This window comes from Clinocottus analis, unplaced genomic scaffold, assembly GCF_023055335.1.
Source record: "Clinocottus analis isolate CAN_PGR_092001 unplaced genomic scaffold, fCliAna1.0.p SCAF_2, whole genome shotgun sequence".
Taxonomy (NCBI): domain Eukaryota; kingdom Metazoa; phylum Chordata; class Actinopteri; order Perciformes; family Cottidae; genus Clinocottus; species Clinocottus analis.
Window position 1 is genome coordinate 19,181,413 of NW_027175931.1, and position 18,926 is coordinate 19,200,338.

General features: G+C 40.5%; 1 protein-coding gene across 4 annotated transcripts in view; it reads right to left on the bottom strand.

Moving 5' to 3' along the window:
• dph1 (diphthamide biosynthesis 1) overlaps window positions 1-18,926 on the bottom strand; it is an 84,392-nt gene that overhangs the window by 52,495 nt on the left and 12,971 nt on the right. For all 4 annotated transcript variants that reach the window (XR_011077981.1, XR_011077980.1, XM_068585851.1 and 1 more), the window contains exon 4: window positions 1,680-1,801. Coding sequence is in view for 2 of the 4 variants with exons in the window: in XM_068585851.1 (XP_068441952.1) it covers window positions 1,680-1,801 (122 nt within the window). In the remaining 2 variants the exon portion in view is untranslated. The remainder of the gene's footprint in view (window positions 1-1,679; window positions 1,802-18,926) is intronic.

Genomic DNA, 18,926 nt, shown 5'->3' on the forward strand with positions numbered 1-18,926 from the left:
GAGCCGGTCGCGGTGCACCGCAGAGGAGAAACAGATGAAGGCAGCTTTGCAATGAGAAAATAAGCTAATAGGCAAAAATAATTATAATACATGTAGTGTATTTGTGAAAAACAATTACATTATAAAATAGCTATAACTTTTAATTCAACTTCGTAGCTCTAATCCAAACGTTTGCCGTCAGTCTGAGCGGCCACTTTTTGTGAAGCATTGAGGGCCGTCGTAGAGGAGCTGTTGGTGAAAACAAGGCTTTAGGCCCCATGATTATTTGGAAGAGGCTAACTGTTTACTAGCCTTTTATGTCAATGTTATGGCTTCATGCTGTGAATATCACTAGCTCAAACTAAAGCGCATGGGTAGGTTTTGCTTTGCAAAGCTCCTCCAAAATGAGTCTGGCCACCAAAACAATGAAGACCAGCCTGTGATGTGGAAGAAGGTCCAGTAATACCAACAGACATGGCAGCAGGCCCGATATCTCAGCAAGGCTTCTGTGGCTCGCCAGTTATTTTCTCTTTTCTCCGGGCTCTTTTTTTTCCGCCTTTGTAAATAACCAAGTTTAATTTTTATAACTTTATTTTGCTTTCTCTCTCTCTCCTCAACTCACTCCGACTCCCTTCTTGAAGTGTTTAATTTTTATTTGGACTCGTTGCACAGAAAAATGTTGGTGAAACATCAAGGAGGTTTAATAAAAATAAGGAAATCTTTGCTCATATCAACAAATATAACTATAATTTCCAAAAACATGGTTTTATGATGTTGCCCATATCGCCCTGCACTAGATGGAGGTGCTTTATGACGACAAAAGATGAGAAGGCGCCAATATTCGCAAAAGCAGATACCGCAGAGGAAATGAAAGGGATGCAGGGGAGAAAGGTTCTCTGAGTCAGGAAGAACACAGTGTCTTTAATCTCCCACAGGTAGCTGACATCATGGGCAACAGTGCATATGATGTCCTCATGATTGAGTGATGAAGGTCAGGAACACAGTGGCGCCCGGATGCACGAGGATTCTTTGAGAATCTGTAGGTCATCTCATTTCTTTGAAAATCTCTTCCATCAATTAATATCGGATCTAACTTTACAGCCCACAACGAATTGATCTCCGGGGCTTTTTACCTTTACTTTCATTGGGTCCCTATGAGTACACATCCCATCTCTTTTGAAAACATGCACACAACACGCACGTAGACAAACAAAAAAAAAAAACAACAGCAGCACAGCGAGAGCTTTTCTGTGTATTAAAATTCTGTTGGTCATTTCTGGTATTTGGGGAGAGGTGAGTTTGTTCTGGCCGGGATGGATATCAGAACTATTGATTTAGCATTTCCTCCCATGTTCTGCAAGAGACAGACGGGGGCGAGGGTGAAGCTCCTCAACAACTGCTTGAGGTTTTCAAAAGGACAGCACTAATGCATGTTTCCTATTGATCCGCTGGGTAAATGTGATGTCCGGGCTCCAAAGGTCTGATATGCCGTCTCTCCTACAGCCGGGCTGCGCCGACTAGTTACGTTTTAACGCTGGTCGATAGCTGCGTCTGTCCCTGACTTTCTTTTTCTTGCGTCCCAATCTCTCAGGAGGCGTTTGTCCTTGATGCACGCCCACTCGCACGTTCCTTTTGTGAAGTACAATAGTGCGTGCGGAGCGACGGAGTGCACATACACACGGACAGGTCAAGGCACTCACTGAGGCAACTGTGGCCGTAGTGCACCATGAAGTCTGCTCCGAGGGCTCGAGCGGTGAAGTCGTCTACGCAGCAGGCCCCGTACGTCACGTCCCCCATCACAATGGTATCTGCCTCTGTGAACCTGGGATGGACACACACACACACACACACACACACACACACACACAGAGAGTTGTGAACATCCTGTTGTTCGTTACCATAGTGATCAATACGGAGCATGCAAAGCACGGTGTGATTATGAGAGCCCTGAATAAGATCAATCCCTATCTACTTGCTACAGATAGAGTACATTATCTACTATCTGACAGCATTGTCAGTCAATGACTCACTCGCAGCTTGGAAGCATGACACACTCTTTTGCTCCCCATGACCGGCAGCCTGAGGCCCGAGTGCGGCACAAGCCGTCTGCTAGTTTAACCCTCCTGTTATGTTCAGGGTCAAATTGACCCGTTTCAAAGCTTAAAGCTCTAGGAAAATACGTTAAAGTACTTTTGCTGTATGAAACTTCTTCTGCTTGCCTTAATTGGTGTAATCAACGTAAAAAAAATACAAAAAGAAAAAATCATGTATTTGTAACCTTCACCCCCTTGCAGGTTTATATAATAGAGATGATGTTCAAGTCAATTTGACAGCAGTGTCAAGTTTAGACCCAGCCTTTCTTTGAACATGTAAGAGGCAGTCTTTCTTACTCCCTCCCACCATGTTTCACCCCCCACCCACCCCGCACACACACACCTCGGTCATTGTAATCATCTCTTGTTAATTTTTTGTAAATGTCTGTTTCTTAACACTGTAAATAAAGTTGACTTTCAATATAAATCTTCTTGACTCATTTGGCTTGATTTTGAGTGAGCGAGTTAATATGACCCTGACAAACAGAGGTGTCTCATCTCTTTTTATCTACATCACCCCATGATCCCTCGTCTGCCAGACAAGGGGTCAATAGGTCATCAATCAGCATGGCCACAGGAAGGAGGCGTCACAAAAAGAAGCCTACACATAATAAGCAGATCAGAGTTTGTAGGGTTCTGGGCTTTTTCCATCAGTGGCTCGGATTATACAGCACATCCATCTGGGAAGAGGAGAAACCATCTCAGCAAAAGTTAATGCTTGCAGCATTCTCATACACCATTTAGACAAGATGCCTTATGCCACAACTAGAATGCGAGAGTGAAGCACTGATCATGTGGGGCTAATGTTCCACTTTGCGCCTGTTATAGAGAATAACGAATCCACGGCCTTCTTTAAAAAACACACACACACACAGAAATACACGGGCATCTGTGGACCCAGACATGCTAAAAAGAATTGCTGATCGCACTACAAGAAAAACAAGCTCTTTCCTTTATTGCCCCTTTATGGTCGAATAAAATGCTAAGTAAACCCTTTAAGGCTAAGTAAAATGAATAACAGCTGAAAGTAGCAGGGAGGAAGCGCAAATGAACAGAAGCTTCAGGCATTGTTGGGGAGGAAAGATGGGTAGACGAGGCGGTGGTTTTAGATGCTGGTTGTTGCCAGGTATTTGTGGCTGTATTCTGACAGATTTAGGCTAGACATAAGGGGGGGAATAGAGATGAGACAGAGGGCTTGGGGAGAAGAGGAAAGTGATAAACAGACATGGCTGCACGCAGAACAGCATCTGTAGAAACAGACTCTTAGTAATGTGTCTCCTGCTTCCAAATCTTTCAACCAACATCCACTCACTCTGTTTATTCCTCTCTCTGTGCCACGCGAGGGGCTTCCGACAAAGTTTCTATTTAGCCTTTTTCCTCCCTCATTTTCTCTGATGTAATATCTGAGTTGCACTCTCTTCGGGCTCCTCATCACCATCCCCTAGCTTTCTATGTTGGTTTTCTTTCTCTCCATTTCGCTGTCCCTTCCCTTCTAATGGTTGCTCTCAAGTGAAGGGCAGTGCAGGCCAGCTGAGCTTGGGCAAACATAGACAGAGCAACTCATCTGGTAAATAAATATTTGCCTTGGAAGATTTGAATCAATTACCCTTTGGCTTGTCAAGGTTTTGACTTGATGCCGGGGCGCGCCTCTTCGCACTGCATACACATGTGTATACAGTCGCCAGCAGGAAGGTAATTGGGTAGTTTGATGTCTATAGACCTGTGCACTTGTCTCCTTCTTTACTGCAGCCCATTGTTCTTTCATCGCAGTCCACCAACTTCGTTGAGTTGCATAAATGTGCATGAACCTTTTCAGCTAAAAATACACAGCCTGCCCACCAGAAAAAATAGAGACTATCCCCTGCAATCCACTGCAGAATCAGCTACAATGCAAAACACAGCACCGCAGGAAAAATATCGTATCCACTCATCTGCCAGAAAGAACATTATCGTGTTATTTTCATTGACAATACATTTAGTAACTTCTAGAGTGAGCATGCTGAAGTTTTATGGTAATAAATACGAAGAATCCGATTAGAAGGCTCATGAGAGACGAGTGATTCTACTGGGACATGTGCAGAGTAATTACTGGGTAACTTAAAGTCCCATATCTCACTGGAAGAGAGAATGAAAAAACATTAGAGCGAGAACGATGGAATGAGTCGTATATCAGTGTTAATCAAATCCAATTTTCAATACACGCTATCTCATAAAAGACATACTGTATGACTGAGGGGGGACATATAGAGCAGCAACACCCTCTTGTCCACGTTCCTCTCTCCATCTCCTCATCTACCCTTCCTGCATGCGCTTGCTATAGTGTCAGGCACTTTTCTCTTTTCCGTCAGTAAATCAGCACTGGTTTTGCCTCATCTCAGGGTGCTCAGTTTAGCCATTCCAACACTGAAATGTCATTAAGATCTAATTACGATGTCAGAGCTGCTTGTGAACTCCAGAACAGCCCTTGTTAATTAGCTCTTTAGCACACAGCTCAATATGTGTGAGAAATAGCCAACAGATCTGAATCTTTGTTATAAAAAACACTGCGCTAGCGTGTGCCACAAACACAAGTCTCAGAGCAAACACACACTAATACAGACTGTGAATTACATGGCAATTAATTGTATCATTTTTTAAATCGCATCTCTTCAGCTCCACCATTTTGGATTTTATGAAAATCCATATTCGCCAACTCTTCCTGGCATCCACACAGAAATGTTAATCATTACGACACACAAGTCGACTCTAATCAAGTTGTAGAAACTTCTCAAGGATGAACAGAGGACAGAAGATGCACCTGAGCTCAATTTTGAGTGTCATGGCAAAGGCTGTGAATACTAGATTTGCAAAAATTTCCCCAAAACAGTTTTTTTTTTTTTCAATTTGTCATTATTGGGTGTCGTGTGTAGAATATTGAGGAAAAAAAATAATTCAATCCATTTCGGAATAATGCTTTAAAAATTGAAGCACTGTGAATACCTTCCGGATACACTGTCTGAATATACATATAGTTTACAATAAAAAAACAAACACCAAGAAGCTTTACGACAGTCTGTCTATTGCTGGTGACCCATTCTCCTGCTGTCCGCAACTCTTTGTTGAGGGACGCCATTTCCTATAGGTGTATATTGTTGAACCATCTGCATACATGGAAGTTTATCAATAATATAAGAAGAAATAAAAGCAGCAAAGTAAAAGCCCAAGACAACGTCCTTGTCCTAGCGAGGGAAAATGCACACAAACTTCCTGCTGCTGTCTTCTGGAGATGATACACTTTTCTGCCTTGGACAGGAATTACTTCTAAGAATGCATGAAAGAACAGCTCTGAGATGTTAGCAGCAGACAAAGAGAATGAAAAACATCTCCTGTCTCAGAACATTCCCATTAGCACTCACAAAGCCAATGGCACTTATCTGTTGATGAAAGGTACTGGACTGAAATAAACAAAAAGGCTTCCACCATGTGTTTAAATAACAGTTGATTAAAGGTTTGCTGTGTTTTGACGTGCAGGACGTTACAGGTAAATTGGCTTGAGAAAGCATTAAAGTTTAAAAAGGCTCTTACAAGGAAATCTTCATATTCAAAATCTTCATAAAGAAGTACAGCATTGTATTCTTCAAATTTAAAATACTGCATTCATTTTGGGCTGACTGAACAATACGGCCAGATGATGTATTCTACTGGATTTTTCTGCACACACATTTCCAGTTGATGTGTTTAAAGAAGTATGAGTGTGCATATGGTAGTGGGAAGACATGTCTGCTCACAGCAGATGTTTTTGTTGTTTGATCACTCAGGAAAATCAGACTGACTATTGTAGTCAGCAGTGATTCACTATGATACGTTGACAGAAATGAACACCAGGAAAGCGTAATTTACAATGTCAGACATCAACTTGAAGACAAATCAATGATGTCATTTATATCCATGTACAACACCATTTAATGTTGCAACAGATCTAAATTCGATACTTGGATAGTTATGTTTTGAAGCCGTAGGCATGCATATGGCATGTCATATCCACACTGTATAGCTGTAGCCTAAAATTGTCAGCTGTGTTGACAAAAGCAGCCATGTAGCCAAATAGTTAGGTCCCTGGCACAAAAGTAAACTTTCAGAGCCACCATCACAACCCTCCCTTTAGGATTCTTGACTATGACGGACTGAAAGAAAACATTTTTATATCTGGATTCACTGCTTATGTATGCTAACTTGATTGCACAGTTAATCAGTCAATATACCCACTTTGCAATATTGTATCTACAATACTTCACTCTTGATTTAGATTATTGAGTGCAGGAAAACACAAATAACAGTTCACAACACTGCAACACATCAATATTGATGTACTGAGTCAACAATATGCAGTATAAGATTCTTATCAGTATTGAACAGTGCTACAATTATCACTAAGTTGAGGTTTAGGTTCTCAAATGCTTATGTTGTCAAGTCTATTACTACATCAACGCTGTACCAGGTAGTGGGTTAAGTGCCTTGCTCTAGGGCAAGGCAGAAGGCAGAATGAATCGAAAACGTTACTGCTCGTCTTCCTCCACTCGTGTTCTCCTATGGGTCTGCTAATGTAAAGGAAGCAGGAAGGAAAGAAACAACAACAACAAAACCTTATGCCTGTGATGCTTCTCTATCCTAATGAGTGGAGATGTAAGAAGAACAACAAGCTCTCATACGCTGCATTAGTGCTGCCTGTCATGCATTTAAAAGCATTTGCTTTGGTGAGCGTGTGGATGGTCAACAAGCCTGGCAGACAAAATACAAGGAAAAGAAAAACTGGTCCCAATTAAACTTTTTCACATTCATCTGCCATCATCAGGTGGGCTCATCCAATTAGTACATGTGCATGCTTCCTTATTTCCCAACTGACGTGCTTTAATTTGTTCAGCAGTAATTTTGCAACACGGGTGAAAACACAATTACAGCTTCCCCACGGCTTCATGCTAAACGTCACGGTACTTTTATGGTACATTTCATGGTTCCTAATGAGCATTTGCCATCTAACTGAATCATTAACATGATGTTAAGTTATGGCAGTAAACACCTGCAGCCAACCACCGTGTCGCTCTGGCATCAGCTTGGCAGTCGGCAGTGTCCTCTCACAAAAGAGAATCCTGGTTTTAATCTTTGGCCAAAGCTCGCTCTATATTAAGTCTGCGTGTTCCTACCGGTGGGTGTGTGAGTTTCCTCCAGGGGCTCATATGCAAATGGCTTTGTGATTTTAAATTGCCAAGCAGGATTGTGAATATGTTGACCCTGATGGATTGGAAATCTATCGAGCCTCTCACTGAGTGCATGCTGGGATGGAGTCCAGACTATGTTAGCATCCTCTATATCGTGCACTTAAAATACACAGTGCTACCACGTTTGTCTTTGAATGTCAGGCCGACAGATAATAGTCTGCCCCATAATGTATTGATAAACAGTGAATTATACTTTGTATGAGATTTATTTCAATAAATAAGTATGAGAGAATATCCTGACGAATACAGCCAGAGAAAGCAGGATCTGCCTCACATTTGAGCTGATTGGCAGTTCTTACCAGGCTAGTTTACTTTGGCAAGCAAACATGAGCATTATCTGTAAGCCAACGGTTAGAAGAGCATTATTAATACCAAAATAAACCCACTTTTTAAAAAATGGTAATACATAGTGTGAACTCAGACCACTTCTCTTGGTGCCCCAGGGATCAGCGAGTGAGCACCTCTGCTCGTTATTTGCTTTCTCAGAGTAAGAAGACATAATCTCTGCAAATAAAGACATCTGGATGTCCCGAACTCGCATTGGGATAGTTAAGATGATCATTTTAGCAGCTTCAGCACCTATTCGGGATATAATGAAGTGTCAGAAGTTTCTAAAAGATCTGAACAGCTCCTCTGATCCAGTTGGCTGTTCCTCAAAGAATTGCTGTCCTCTGAGACATATCCTCATGAATCCAAATCAAATAATGTTGTTATTGGTGAATAGTGCACTTCATAAACATGAGTCTGAACTGAATCCCTCTTAAATGATTCAAGGACAAACTACTGTGTTTGTAGTTTAGTTAGGTGAGTGAACAAGTCACAGACCTGATCTAACCAGCAAGTTATGTATTACAGGAGTACTTTACGTTTGCTTGGACTTGACTTGTTTTATGTACGATGAACAATTAAGAGCAGCAGACTATAACACAAAGACTTCAAAATAAGAGTTTCTACAAATTTAAAACATGGTGATGATGTACGTTGGACACAAAAATGCATGAATCCGCATGAACGACCAAAACACAATGCAGTGTAACGTTACGTTTCAAGTGTAGCGGCCCAATCTGGCCCGTTTGAAAGCCAACCTCTGGCAGGTCTTGCATCCTGGTTATTTATTTCAAGTACATGTGGGGTTTTTTGGTGTGAATGCTGTCAAAGAGGAAGGTCGCAGTACCCTCTACAGTAGGTTGTCTGTCCATATATGACTGTGCTGACAGTGAGATTTTGTTTTTACATCTGAGGTCTAATAATAGCCGAGATAGCGGACCGGTCTCTTCGGAAAACAAAGTGACAAGCAGGTCAGCAAGGTGAGGACAGGTGCACCGCTGCTCTTGCACAGTTGCCACTGACACACTGTGGCAGACCACTCAAATGAGCATATGTGGCATGTTCACACACGCACATACACACACACACGTGCACACGCACAATGCATGTGTGAATTAATTCCTACATCTGGCAAAGGCTCATCTTTTATTCCATTACATTTCAGACATCAGCCCCCATCAGTGTGTCAGTGAGTGGGCTTTGGCACGAGGTGCAGCAGATTGGCCGAGGAAAAGAGGCTTCTCCCAGAGGTTGCAGGGTAGTTCTGCATACACGCACCATCATTATTTCTCTTCTTAAATGGGTTCAGTTTAGGTAAATTAGGGGGGTGTGGGAGAGATCAAATTGAAAAGGAGATAAATTAAACCCCCATAGAAGAGTAAGAGAAGGGAATGTTAAATGAGGGAAGATATAGAGGGGAAAACAAAAGGACGTGATATGAAAAAAACGGGAAATATTAAAAAGGAAGGGGACAGACAGAGGAAGAGAGGAGGGATGGATTATAATGACAAGCAGGAGAAGAGACTACGTAAAACAGATGAGCAATTTGCTGCTGGGGTTGTAATAGTAGAAAATCTGATATTGATAATCTGCTTTCTGCAAACATAACATAACAAATATCCTGACAAAGTGCTCCCCTCCAAAAATACATTTGGCAAGGGGCACTAGACGGGAGGATTAAATGTTTTTGACCCCTTCCGTTATGCATTTCTTCCTTTTCGATATCTCTCCCTACATATTCCCATATGTCATATTGACAAGTTTTATGTCCGTAACAGAGAATTATTGGAGAATGCCGCTGTAAAATATGTCTAACTGCAGCCATTGAACATAGGCCAGGAATGAGAGACGCGAGGCAGCGACTGCGGGTTGACGCTTACACAGATGTTTTCAGTAATACCATCAGATAATCCTTTAACACCCTGAAAAACAAGATCATTACTGCTATTTCATGAGTGTATCTAATCTATTTGTCATGGCATCTATTCAAAAGCCTGAGCCATGGGTCATTAGAGAAAGGCCTACAGCTTCATCAAGATTGAGTCCCAAACTGTACAGGAAAGCAGAGCGTGCTTAAAAGAGCTGCAATCAAATTTACAAATGTACAACCATACAGCAACAGTTATCACGAGTGACTGCGGTTTTGCAGATATTGCTCGAGGAGGTGAAACAGGGGGCTGGGCCTAGAACCAGGAACAGATCTAATCTCTACAGAGCTCTAAAAAAACACAATACAATAAACTAAATCTTTGACACAGTGGTTATTATATCTGTAAGGTTATCGAGACAGGGAACAGGATAAGCGACTTAAGAGGACAGATAATGGTAGTATTACGTTTTATTGTATTGTATCTTCAAGAACGGAACAGTAAAGCTTCCTTGAAGCTTCTGTTGTTGGCTAAAACTATTTATTTGCCTCTTGTTCAGCCTGAAGTTTTAGGGTCTAGTTAAAATCTTCAAACTAACTTTGTATGTACCATCTACTACTAAATATGTATTACTTTGAGTAGGAATCAAAGTTAATGTTCTGTAAAGCTGCTGTTATTAAAACTTTTATTATAATAGATCAAGTTGGTTGGGAAAATAGGTTGTTCTTAGTGAAATGAAAATCTGGAGCCCCCACCTCACCCCTCCTCCGCTTTTGGGTAAAGAAAGATATTATTCTCCGTTCTTGAAGTGAATTACTTATATATTCATCAGGTGGACAGAAATATGACTCCATATTCATGCTGATATAGCGCTGGATCTGCTGGATGTGCAAACTGTATGCTGACAAGTAGGGTTAGGCAATCGTTTTTGTTCTCAAATAGTCCCAATTGTGGTTACTTGAGATCGCAGACGATCCGAGTGCCAGGAAGGCAGCGGTGTGGCCGAGCTGCGATGGAATATTACAACATTCAAGCTTTCTGGAAGCAACACAGTCAAAGTGAATACTCATTTATAAAAGGGTGTTAACATTTTAATGAAAATATCAAAACATTTAAAAAGGAAAATCTATTTAATAGCATCGCCTCCTCTATTCAACAGCAGCTCCCTTTTTAATACGAGTCCAAAAGTTCAACTTCATTGAAAAAAAAGGTAAATGTAATAATTCTCGACATTTTCTTCCAATAGTGCACACAGCTTTTATTAAAGAGGGAATAGCAGCACTCTAACAGCCCCATAAATTACATTTGTATAACCTTAATGTAACGACACATAATTGTCGGAAATTAGAAGCTTCATTCATTTAAAAGATTTGAATGTAAAAAAATATAATAAAAAAGACATCTGCCCCATCCATGACTTAAAACCTTTTGAACCCTGGAGCCCCCAAAAATGGGGGCTCAGCCCTTCGTCAAGCGTCTTCATCAGTGTCCCAAGCCCTGCCAGTCTATATATGAGCCTCTGATGGGATACAGCAAAAGAAACGGCATTTTCAAGTCAATATAAGTCAATTTTTCATGTTTATGACACTATTCCACAATAAATATTAGCATAAACCATAAGTATGACTCGAAGGGACTCGAGAGTGACTTGGGAGAGCACCTCGATTTTTTCAAATATGACTTTTCATATTGATAGCAGGAAACCAACCAAAATACTTTATGTCCAGCAAAACAAATGAAAATTGACTGACTTATGGCTGAAATATGATGAGTATGTTAGTTCTTGGACTCTACAGCTTCCTCTCTCCCTGCAGCACATGGCGAGAGTAGAACGAGGAACGTTCAAAGACCGGGGAGGAAGTGGGAATTTTTAGTGTTGGCCGAATTGACACGATCGCTCGAAAATCCTTAACTAAAATAATTATAAAAAAATACTTCACTCAAAGCCTATTTTCGCAGACATACTCCTAATGTATGTTAGATATTAAATTCGTTTATATTGTCATGATAAAAAACAACTTTTAGTTGTTGTTTTTTTAATATCTTTTTGAACTTATGATCTATGTTCACAAGGGTTTTCTGTACATTATAGCTTTTTTAATTATTCAAATAGACTGGGGTCGAGGAGATATTCAGTATTTAGTCGAATGCAAACTATTCACAATTTTTGCTAATCAATTGCTGGGGTGAATACGGTTAAACAAGTCTTATGGTTTGGTGAGCAGGCATTAAGAGAACAAAGAGGATCAAATTACTGGAAAAAGATAGCCAACAGGCTTGTAATTTAAGAATAAAAATGCACTTGTGCTGATAAACAGGCAGACATGCTGTTCGACCAGAAACATTTGGAAATGCACAGGAGGTTATATTTCTCTCTATTATTTTTTATAATATGTTTGTTCTGGTTGAAAATAATTAAAAAGAAATAATCGCCATAGTATCGGCATGGGGGAAAAAACACTCATCAATCATCGTCCATCCACGATGCAATAACCAATAGGCACAAACCTACTGACAAGTCTGTCATATATTATCCAAAAAAGGTGATAACGCGTCAGTGTCGTGAGATCAGCTCATTTCCTCTGCCCTAGAGTCAAAGATATTATTGTTATTGTAAAGTTAAGACCGAAGTATTTGAAATCTCTCATCGCTGTGTGGACTGGCTGACACTGTTGATAAAATAAACAACCCAACAACCATCACCATCACCATCATCATCATCACCATGTCTTGATTCAAATGTTAATACACTCTGGTGCAAAGCCACCAGGTCGTCTCTAACCAGTGCAAAAAAGGAAAAGAAAAAAAGCAGGAATACAGAAATATTTAATGTCAAATTATTATCGGGGTTTGATTGTTTTGCATCCAGCTGTGGTTTTTGGGACCCCAGCGCTCGTAGTACAAAGCTGAAGAGAGAAGCTTTATTCCAAGAAATGCGACTGATAATCTACTGTAATGAAATGATAAAGTTGTCCTTTGATTTTTTTCCTTGTGCCTGCATCAAGTTGTTTATTACAGAGCAAGGGGAACATTTATGAGTCATTTGAATAAGAACATATCTTTTGAGGCCAGGCCTTCAAAATTCATCAGGTACAATTTGCAAATGAGCCTGAAGTATACATTTCTAAATCCAGATAGATTCAAACTATTTAGTTTGAAGAACAGTATTCATCAAACATAGCACATCACCGCCCTTTTAGCCACAATCCTCATGACATGAAAGTAAACTAAGGGTAATAAAGATTATATCTCGTAGCGATTGATGAGGTCACATCCATTGAATCCCTCCTTCATCCCTACGGCCTTCCCCCCATCGTCTGTCACTCTGCTCCCTTAAGTCATTTCACAATCTCTCTCCTCTCTTTATTTTCTTAAGCTTTTTGACTCCTTTCCTCTCTTCTTATGCTCCTTGTCATAATTTCTCTGTGCTGCTGTCTATCATTACATAGCTCCCTTAATTATTGGGAACGCCTACTCAATGCTTGAAGAATCTCGTTGGGTCGCAGTGATTGAGTTGTCCTTCATTTATCCTCGAACAGAAATCTCTCTCTCTCTCTCTCTCTCTCTCTCTCTCTCTCTCTCTCTCTCTCTCTCTCTCTCTCTCTCTCTCTCTCTCTCTCTCTCTCTCTCTCTCTCTCTCTCTCTCTCTCTCTCTCTCTCTCTCTGTTTTTTTTTGTTAATTTGTAATATTTATTAAGCTTGCTATGCTTCACATAAAAGATATTGTTTGCTTCCATGATTTGTAAATGTGGTTTGTTGCTGTAGTCTTAAAATAAATTTATATATATATATATATATATATATATATATATATATATATATATATATATATATATATATATATATATATACACATATATATACATATATATACATATACACACACACACACACACAAACACAAACACAAGGGCAAATTATAAAAAAAATAGGTCAATGTTTTCATAATAGAAACAATGTTTCCCTTCTATAAAGATGTTTCCCTTCTCTACCCATACATACAATTATACTTTCAAACCTCTTTTGTTGTCAAATTCTAGGATTGTGCAACCCCAATTTGTGTCCTTCAACTGCCTGAGCATTGTCAGTAGACTTACTGTGAAAGGGCTTTTTTTTTTAAAGCATATGAAATAGTCTGCCTGGATACATAGGCTGTGCGGAATATTACACAGCTCTCTGTGAATGCAATAACATGGACATGTGCCTTGGACAGTGCCGTCCAAAATTAGACTGATTATGGCCGGTCTGACTGGCTGTGCTGGAGACAGAACTGAGGACTGCAACCTTTAGCACTCAGCATCGCTTATCTCTTCTACAAACGACTGAAGAGAGGTGATACGTGTTAATATCATTACTTCATGAATAAAAAGTATCTAGTTAAAGATAACACCAGCGCTCTCTTCACCGCTGGAGTGAACATCTTCCGCCTTCACCCAAGTGTTCTCATTACTATCTTCACATTTCATTTGGAAGTGAAAGGCCAAGTATTAACAACAAACACTCGCCACCTGGACCCGGTTCGCTCGGTCTTGTCCAAGATACAGCCAGCCTGACCTCATATTATTACTGTGTCTCGAGAAAGAATCAATTGTACTTTTATGACAGCTCAGGCAATTTTCAAGGTGCTATCTGCCAATATATCATATTACACCGTGCCAGCACCTATCAGGATTTCTGGTCTGCCTGGGCATGATGTCCCCCGGGAAGAGATGTGATTAGCAAAGCAGGAACCAGCTGGTATCTTGGTGGTCCTCCAAGCCTTTGTCTATGAGGTGCGAAGAAACATGAGTGTAACTCATTCAGTTCACCCTCTCCTGCACTAGAAATCAAATTCAAAACCATGAGAGGGCATCTGTGTCACATCAACACACCAGGAAGTGACTAGTATCTGCAATGACAAAACTACCAGAGGTGGTCTTGAGTTGGACCTATCCTTTCATGCGCTCAACTTTGATGTACGTTGTGGGGGTGTGGTTTAGGCTCAGCTGCGGAGGGGGAGTGGAGGAGCGACTCAGGGAACAGGTGCCGAGATTGAGCGTAATGATACGCAGCTGGGTGTAATTGTGTGTGTGTGTGGGTGGGTGGCTGTCTCCTTTAAGGCAGTGACTTCAGGAGACGCAGGGGGAGAGGCTGAGGACGACTAAGGCTAAGACGCCAACGGGTTGTCTAGGAACTGGGGCCAAATAAAGCTCTTTACCGAACCAACTCTCATTGTGTTGCTCTATTTGTGGTGCCCACTACGCCCGTGACAACGAGTCTTGCTACATATGTATCATAAATTAATAACATCATTGACAATGGCTGTATTCAAAACCGCCTTCTACAAATTACTGCGTTTTTCCAGTATCCAGTAAATATTGCGTTTGTCAGGAGTCTGGAGTATGGAACTGTTAAATCTATTCAATCAGCAGGAATAATGGAAAGCTTTGCGATCCTGACAATCCGTATGCCTAATGTCACATTACAGTTTGTGCAAATGTTGTTTAATAGTGGAATGTAAATCTTACAGAAAATTATGCACTATTATGTTTTCAAGCTAATACTAGCTTGCTAACTTGCACCCATCATTATTTTTGTGATCAACTGCACCATTGGTCGCCATAGGATGCTAAAATAATCCTACGACATGCTAGAATCTGACGCGTTTAGATAGCTATAGGCATTTCGTTGTTAGCGTTTCAGTCCGTATATGCATATTGTAGCATGCAACAGATTTTGCTTTGGTTATTATACTACATACTGCTACATTTTGGCCAAATCAGTATGTACGAAGAGTATAGTATGCGGTTTTGAACTTAGTCACGAAGAACATCAAGTATGCAAGACAGATACACAGTTTGCTGCTGGGTTTGCAGATCTAATACTTATGCGCTTGGACAAATATAACAGAACATTTACGGTCAAAGGCTTGGCCTCTCCTGCGCTGTACCCCTTCAAATACAAATTTAACAAGGGGTACTGGGCGTGAATTTAACCTTTCTCCTCTTTCATTTAGTCTGCATGCATGTCTCCCCCAACACTATAGAACAATTAAATGTGTTTGTTTTTTTTAAAAACAGACAGGTTTCTACAAGGTTTGCAGGCAGTCGCTGTCAATGAGATATTGTTGAGTTCAACATAACCTTCGGCTGGACAGAGAGGGTGTGCCTGGCGGGAGAGCTAATTAGACAGCACATGTTTGAGCTGGGCGCTCCACAGCCAAAGAGCAGAGAAAGACAAGTCGGAACCGACACACACAGCTATGGTGCACATATGCACAAAAACACACGTACATATACATCCTGGCGCAAAGACACACTCGCCCCCTCACTTACACACAGATCTGTTGCTGGAGCTCAGCTGTGCAGTGGGCGCTATGAGGACTGTGACAATGTAAGGGCAAGGAGGCGTTGGAGGCACCAGGCCCCTTCTTAATGGTGGAGTTGACATTTACCCTGGGAGGCTGTGGGCTGTGGCTCCTGCTTCCACAGAAATGATTCAACCTGCCGTACTGAATATAGAGGAAATACTCTGATGGATGAAGACTGCTACGGTGAAGGACCTGGAGATGTCTTGGGGCCGTGTGTGAATATTGTACCTTAATTTAAAAACACACGGCATCTGACATGACTGTTACTTACTGTCGAGGGCCTATGTTGACAGATATCTAGGATAGTAGATGATGGAGAGAGACAGAAAACAAGTGCAGTGTGGTGTGTCAGTGGGTTCACTAAATAAGCGTTTTCCGACACATGGTGTGTTGAATCATACATACAAGCACACAACTCCTCCAGAAGAAGAACTGCCTCCACACCAGCTCTCCTTATTGATCGGACCTGACTGAATCCCGCTGTTACTGCTGGTCACACATTGTTCTTCCCACTTGTGTTAAACATCCAGGAAGTGTGAATCTTTACTGAACAGTTCAATAGCCAATCACCTGTGAATGATTTTTGATGCATCTCAATGTATCGCATCCTCAATTTTAGTGGACATTGCTACGGCAATGCTATGGCATTTTAGACTACATGAATTAGCCTTGCAGCTAGCAGACTTTTCCTTAAATCATAGAGCTTCTATGAACACCAAGATTGAATTTCAGCCTGCGTGCACATTTCATCAGCCCAACATTGTTGACAAACGGCAGTTAATCATGTTAGCGATAGTTTGAAGGACGCCGCTCTACTCTGCAAAGCCCCGCCTTCGGTAAAAGACCAGTATGTCTTTTTTCAGACTTTTGAAGATTTTAATGGATGGCTGCTATTTGTTTACAGCCCACACTGAAAATATTGCAAACAAGCTAAAAAAAATAAAAACATGCATACATGCTGGGGTGTTTTAGTTTCCCTTTTTTCTGTAAAGCCAAAAAAAAGTTTGTTTTTGACAAATGTGACTTGTTCGATTATGGAGATGTGTTGCGACTCAATTAGCGCAGCATTTTTAGATATTGGACACAATTTATGATGGAGTTTTGAGGTTGTTACAAATTGCATATCCCTTACTCATCACTGTGTACTCTATGGCAGGGCTGGTTGGCCATCTCTGACAAAGTGTAGGCTTAGTTGCTAAACTATCTTTATTCATGAGGCCATTTTTGGGAAAGTTTCCTTCCTACTGCTGTTTCTATGTTAATCACAAATGTGGGCCTCATTATACTGTAGTCTCAAGACAAGGGCACATTTTTGCTGACTTGTTATTCTGCGTAAAAACTTAAAACTAAGGGAATTGTTAACTGGTGAGTGGGTTTAGGGCAACTGCCAGATCTCAGGGAAAATAAATATTCTGGTGACTGTCGAGGATTTAGTCACACATTACTCACATTTTATTTGAACTGTCTCACCCTCTCTCTGTTCTTAAATCTTCCTCTTTGTAATACCTTTTAATGCAACATTGTGTTCACTCTAGTGTACCTCCGACTTTCATCCATCTCAAAACAAACAAGATTCAGAATGCTTAAAATTAGTAGGTACAAAGCAAAGATTATACCTGACCCAAAGTGGCAGATGGTTTGACACACAGGACAATCGGAAAAGCAGACGTTGGAAACCGTTTGGAAAAGGGCAGTGACTGATGTTGGTGTAGTTTGTCGTTTAAAGCTCGCCTGTGCCTCTTAAACTGCAGCAAAGTAAATTCTACTCTATTAAACGCTGTATCATTACAGTTTCATAGGAAGTCCTTGGCACATATATTACAAACAATATCACTTTAATCATGTATATTGTTATATATGATACATCTTAAGGTGATTCCTTTACAGTAAGGGAAAATAGTGTTTCATTTTCCACTATTGTTTTTTGCATCAATAGCAAAAGGCTTTGGCTTTGTGTGCTCAGCAAATTTATCTTTATGGATTGGGAGACGGCACCATCCCCACAAACCCTTTCTGCGACTCTTTATATCCCCTTACTGTTACAAAAGAAGCAGTAGCAAATACTTAAGTAAGTCCATAAAAAGTATCATTCAAAGCTAAGATTAGACAGCTGGCATACCATCAAAGGCAATAAAACATATGGTACAGTGACAGCATATGCATCACTGCCTGCCTGAACAAGACACCGATTCTTTACGTTTTACTGAAAGCTTTTTCTCTTGTTTACTTATAAAAGCAGAGTTCACATGTCTTTGAATTCGTGACAATGTCAACATTCAGAATAAAGAATGAAATGGCACAAAGAGAATCACATGAAGGAGAATGGCAGTGAAAGAAATTGATCGCTGCTTTACACATTGTGACATTAGGTTATTCGGGTGGCAGGTATTAGTGTATGTGTACATACCAATCTACCATAAAGTATCAAGTGGGGATTAGTTAAAGACAAATATAGGATCTGGAGCACCATGGGTGTAAACATCTTTAGTTTAGTAATGCCAGTATAGTGTTCTTTATAAGATACATCATCTTCACCCACATTTTAGCATCTCTACAGATGTGCTTGATTTAATGTATATTTACACGTATGCTGTAACCCTGTATAATATATAGAATAGCCAGTAGTTTCCATGTTAAGAGTTTCCTTGTTACTTATTAATAATGTTATAGAAAAAATGTTATTCCGAAAAATTAAAACTACTGATCCCAACATCTACAATGAACCTTTAAACCCATGAATAATGTGTTTCACGGAGCAAATAGGTCTGCAAATCTCTCGCTACTTCTAGACAAACTTAATGGCTTTCAGTGCATGGTAATAATGAAGACTGGACAGTAAGAGGATGGTGTTTAAATCTCATTTAATAATTTAGCCAAATTTAAGTAGAAAAATTAATTCTGAAAAGTGAGGGGAGCTTTGCCTTACCCACCATTCCCAGTGGATAGTATGGCATTTTTGAGGCGCATATTGGATTGGCTAACCACCCATAACCATTAGAGCTTGTTTGTAACCCTTTGGTGGATTTGATTGATCCCAGGTCAAGGCTAAAAACCA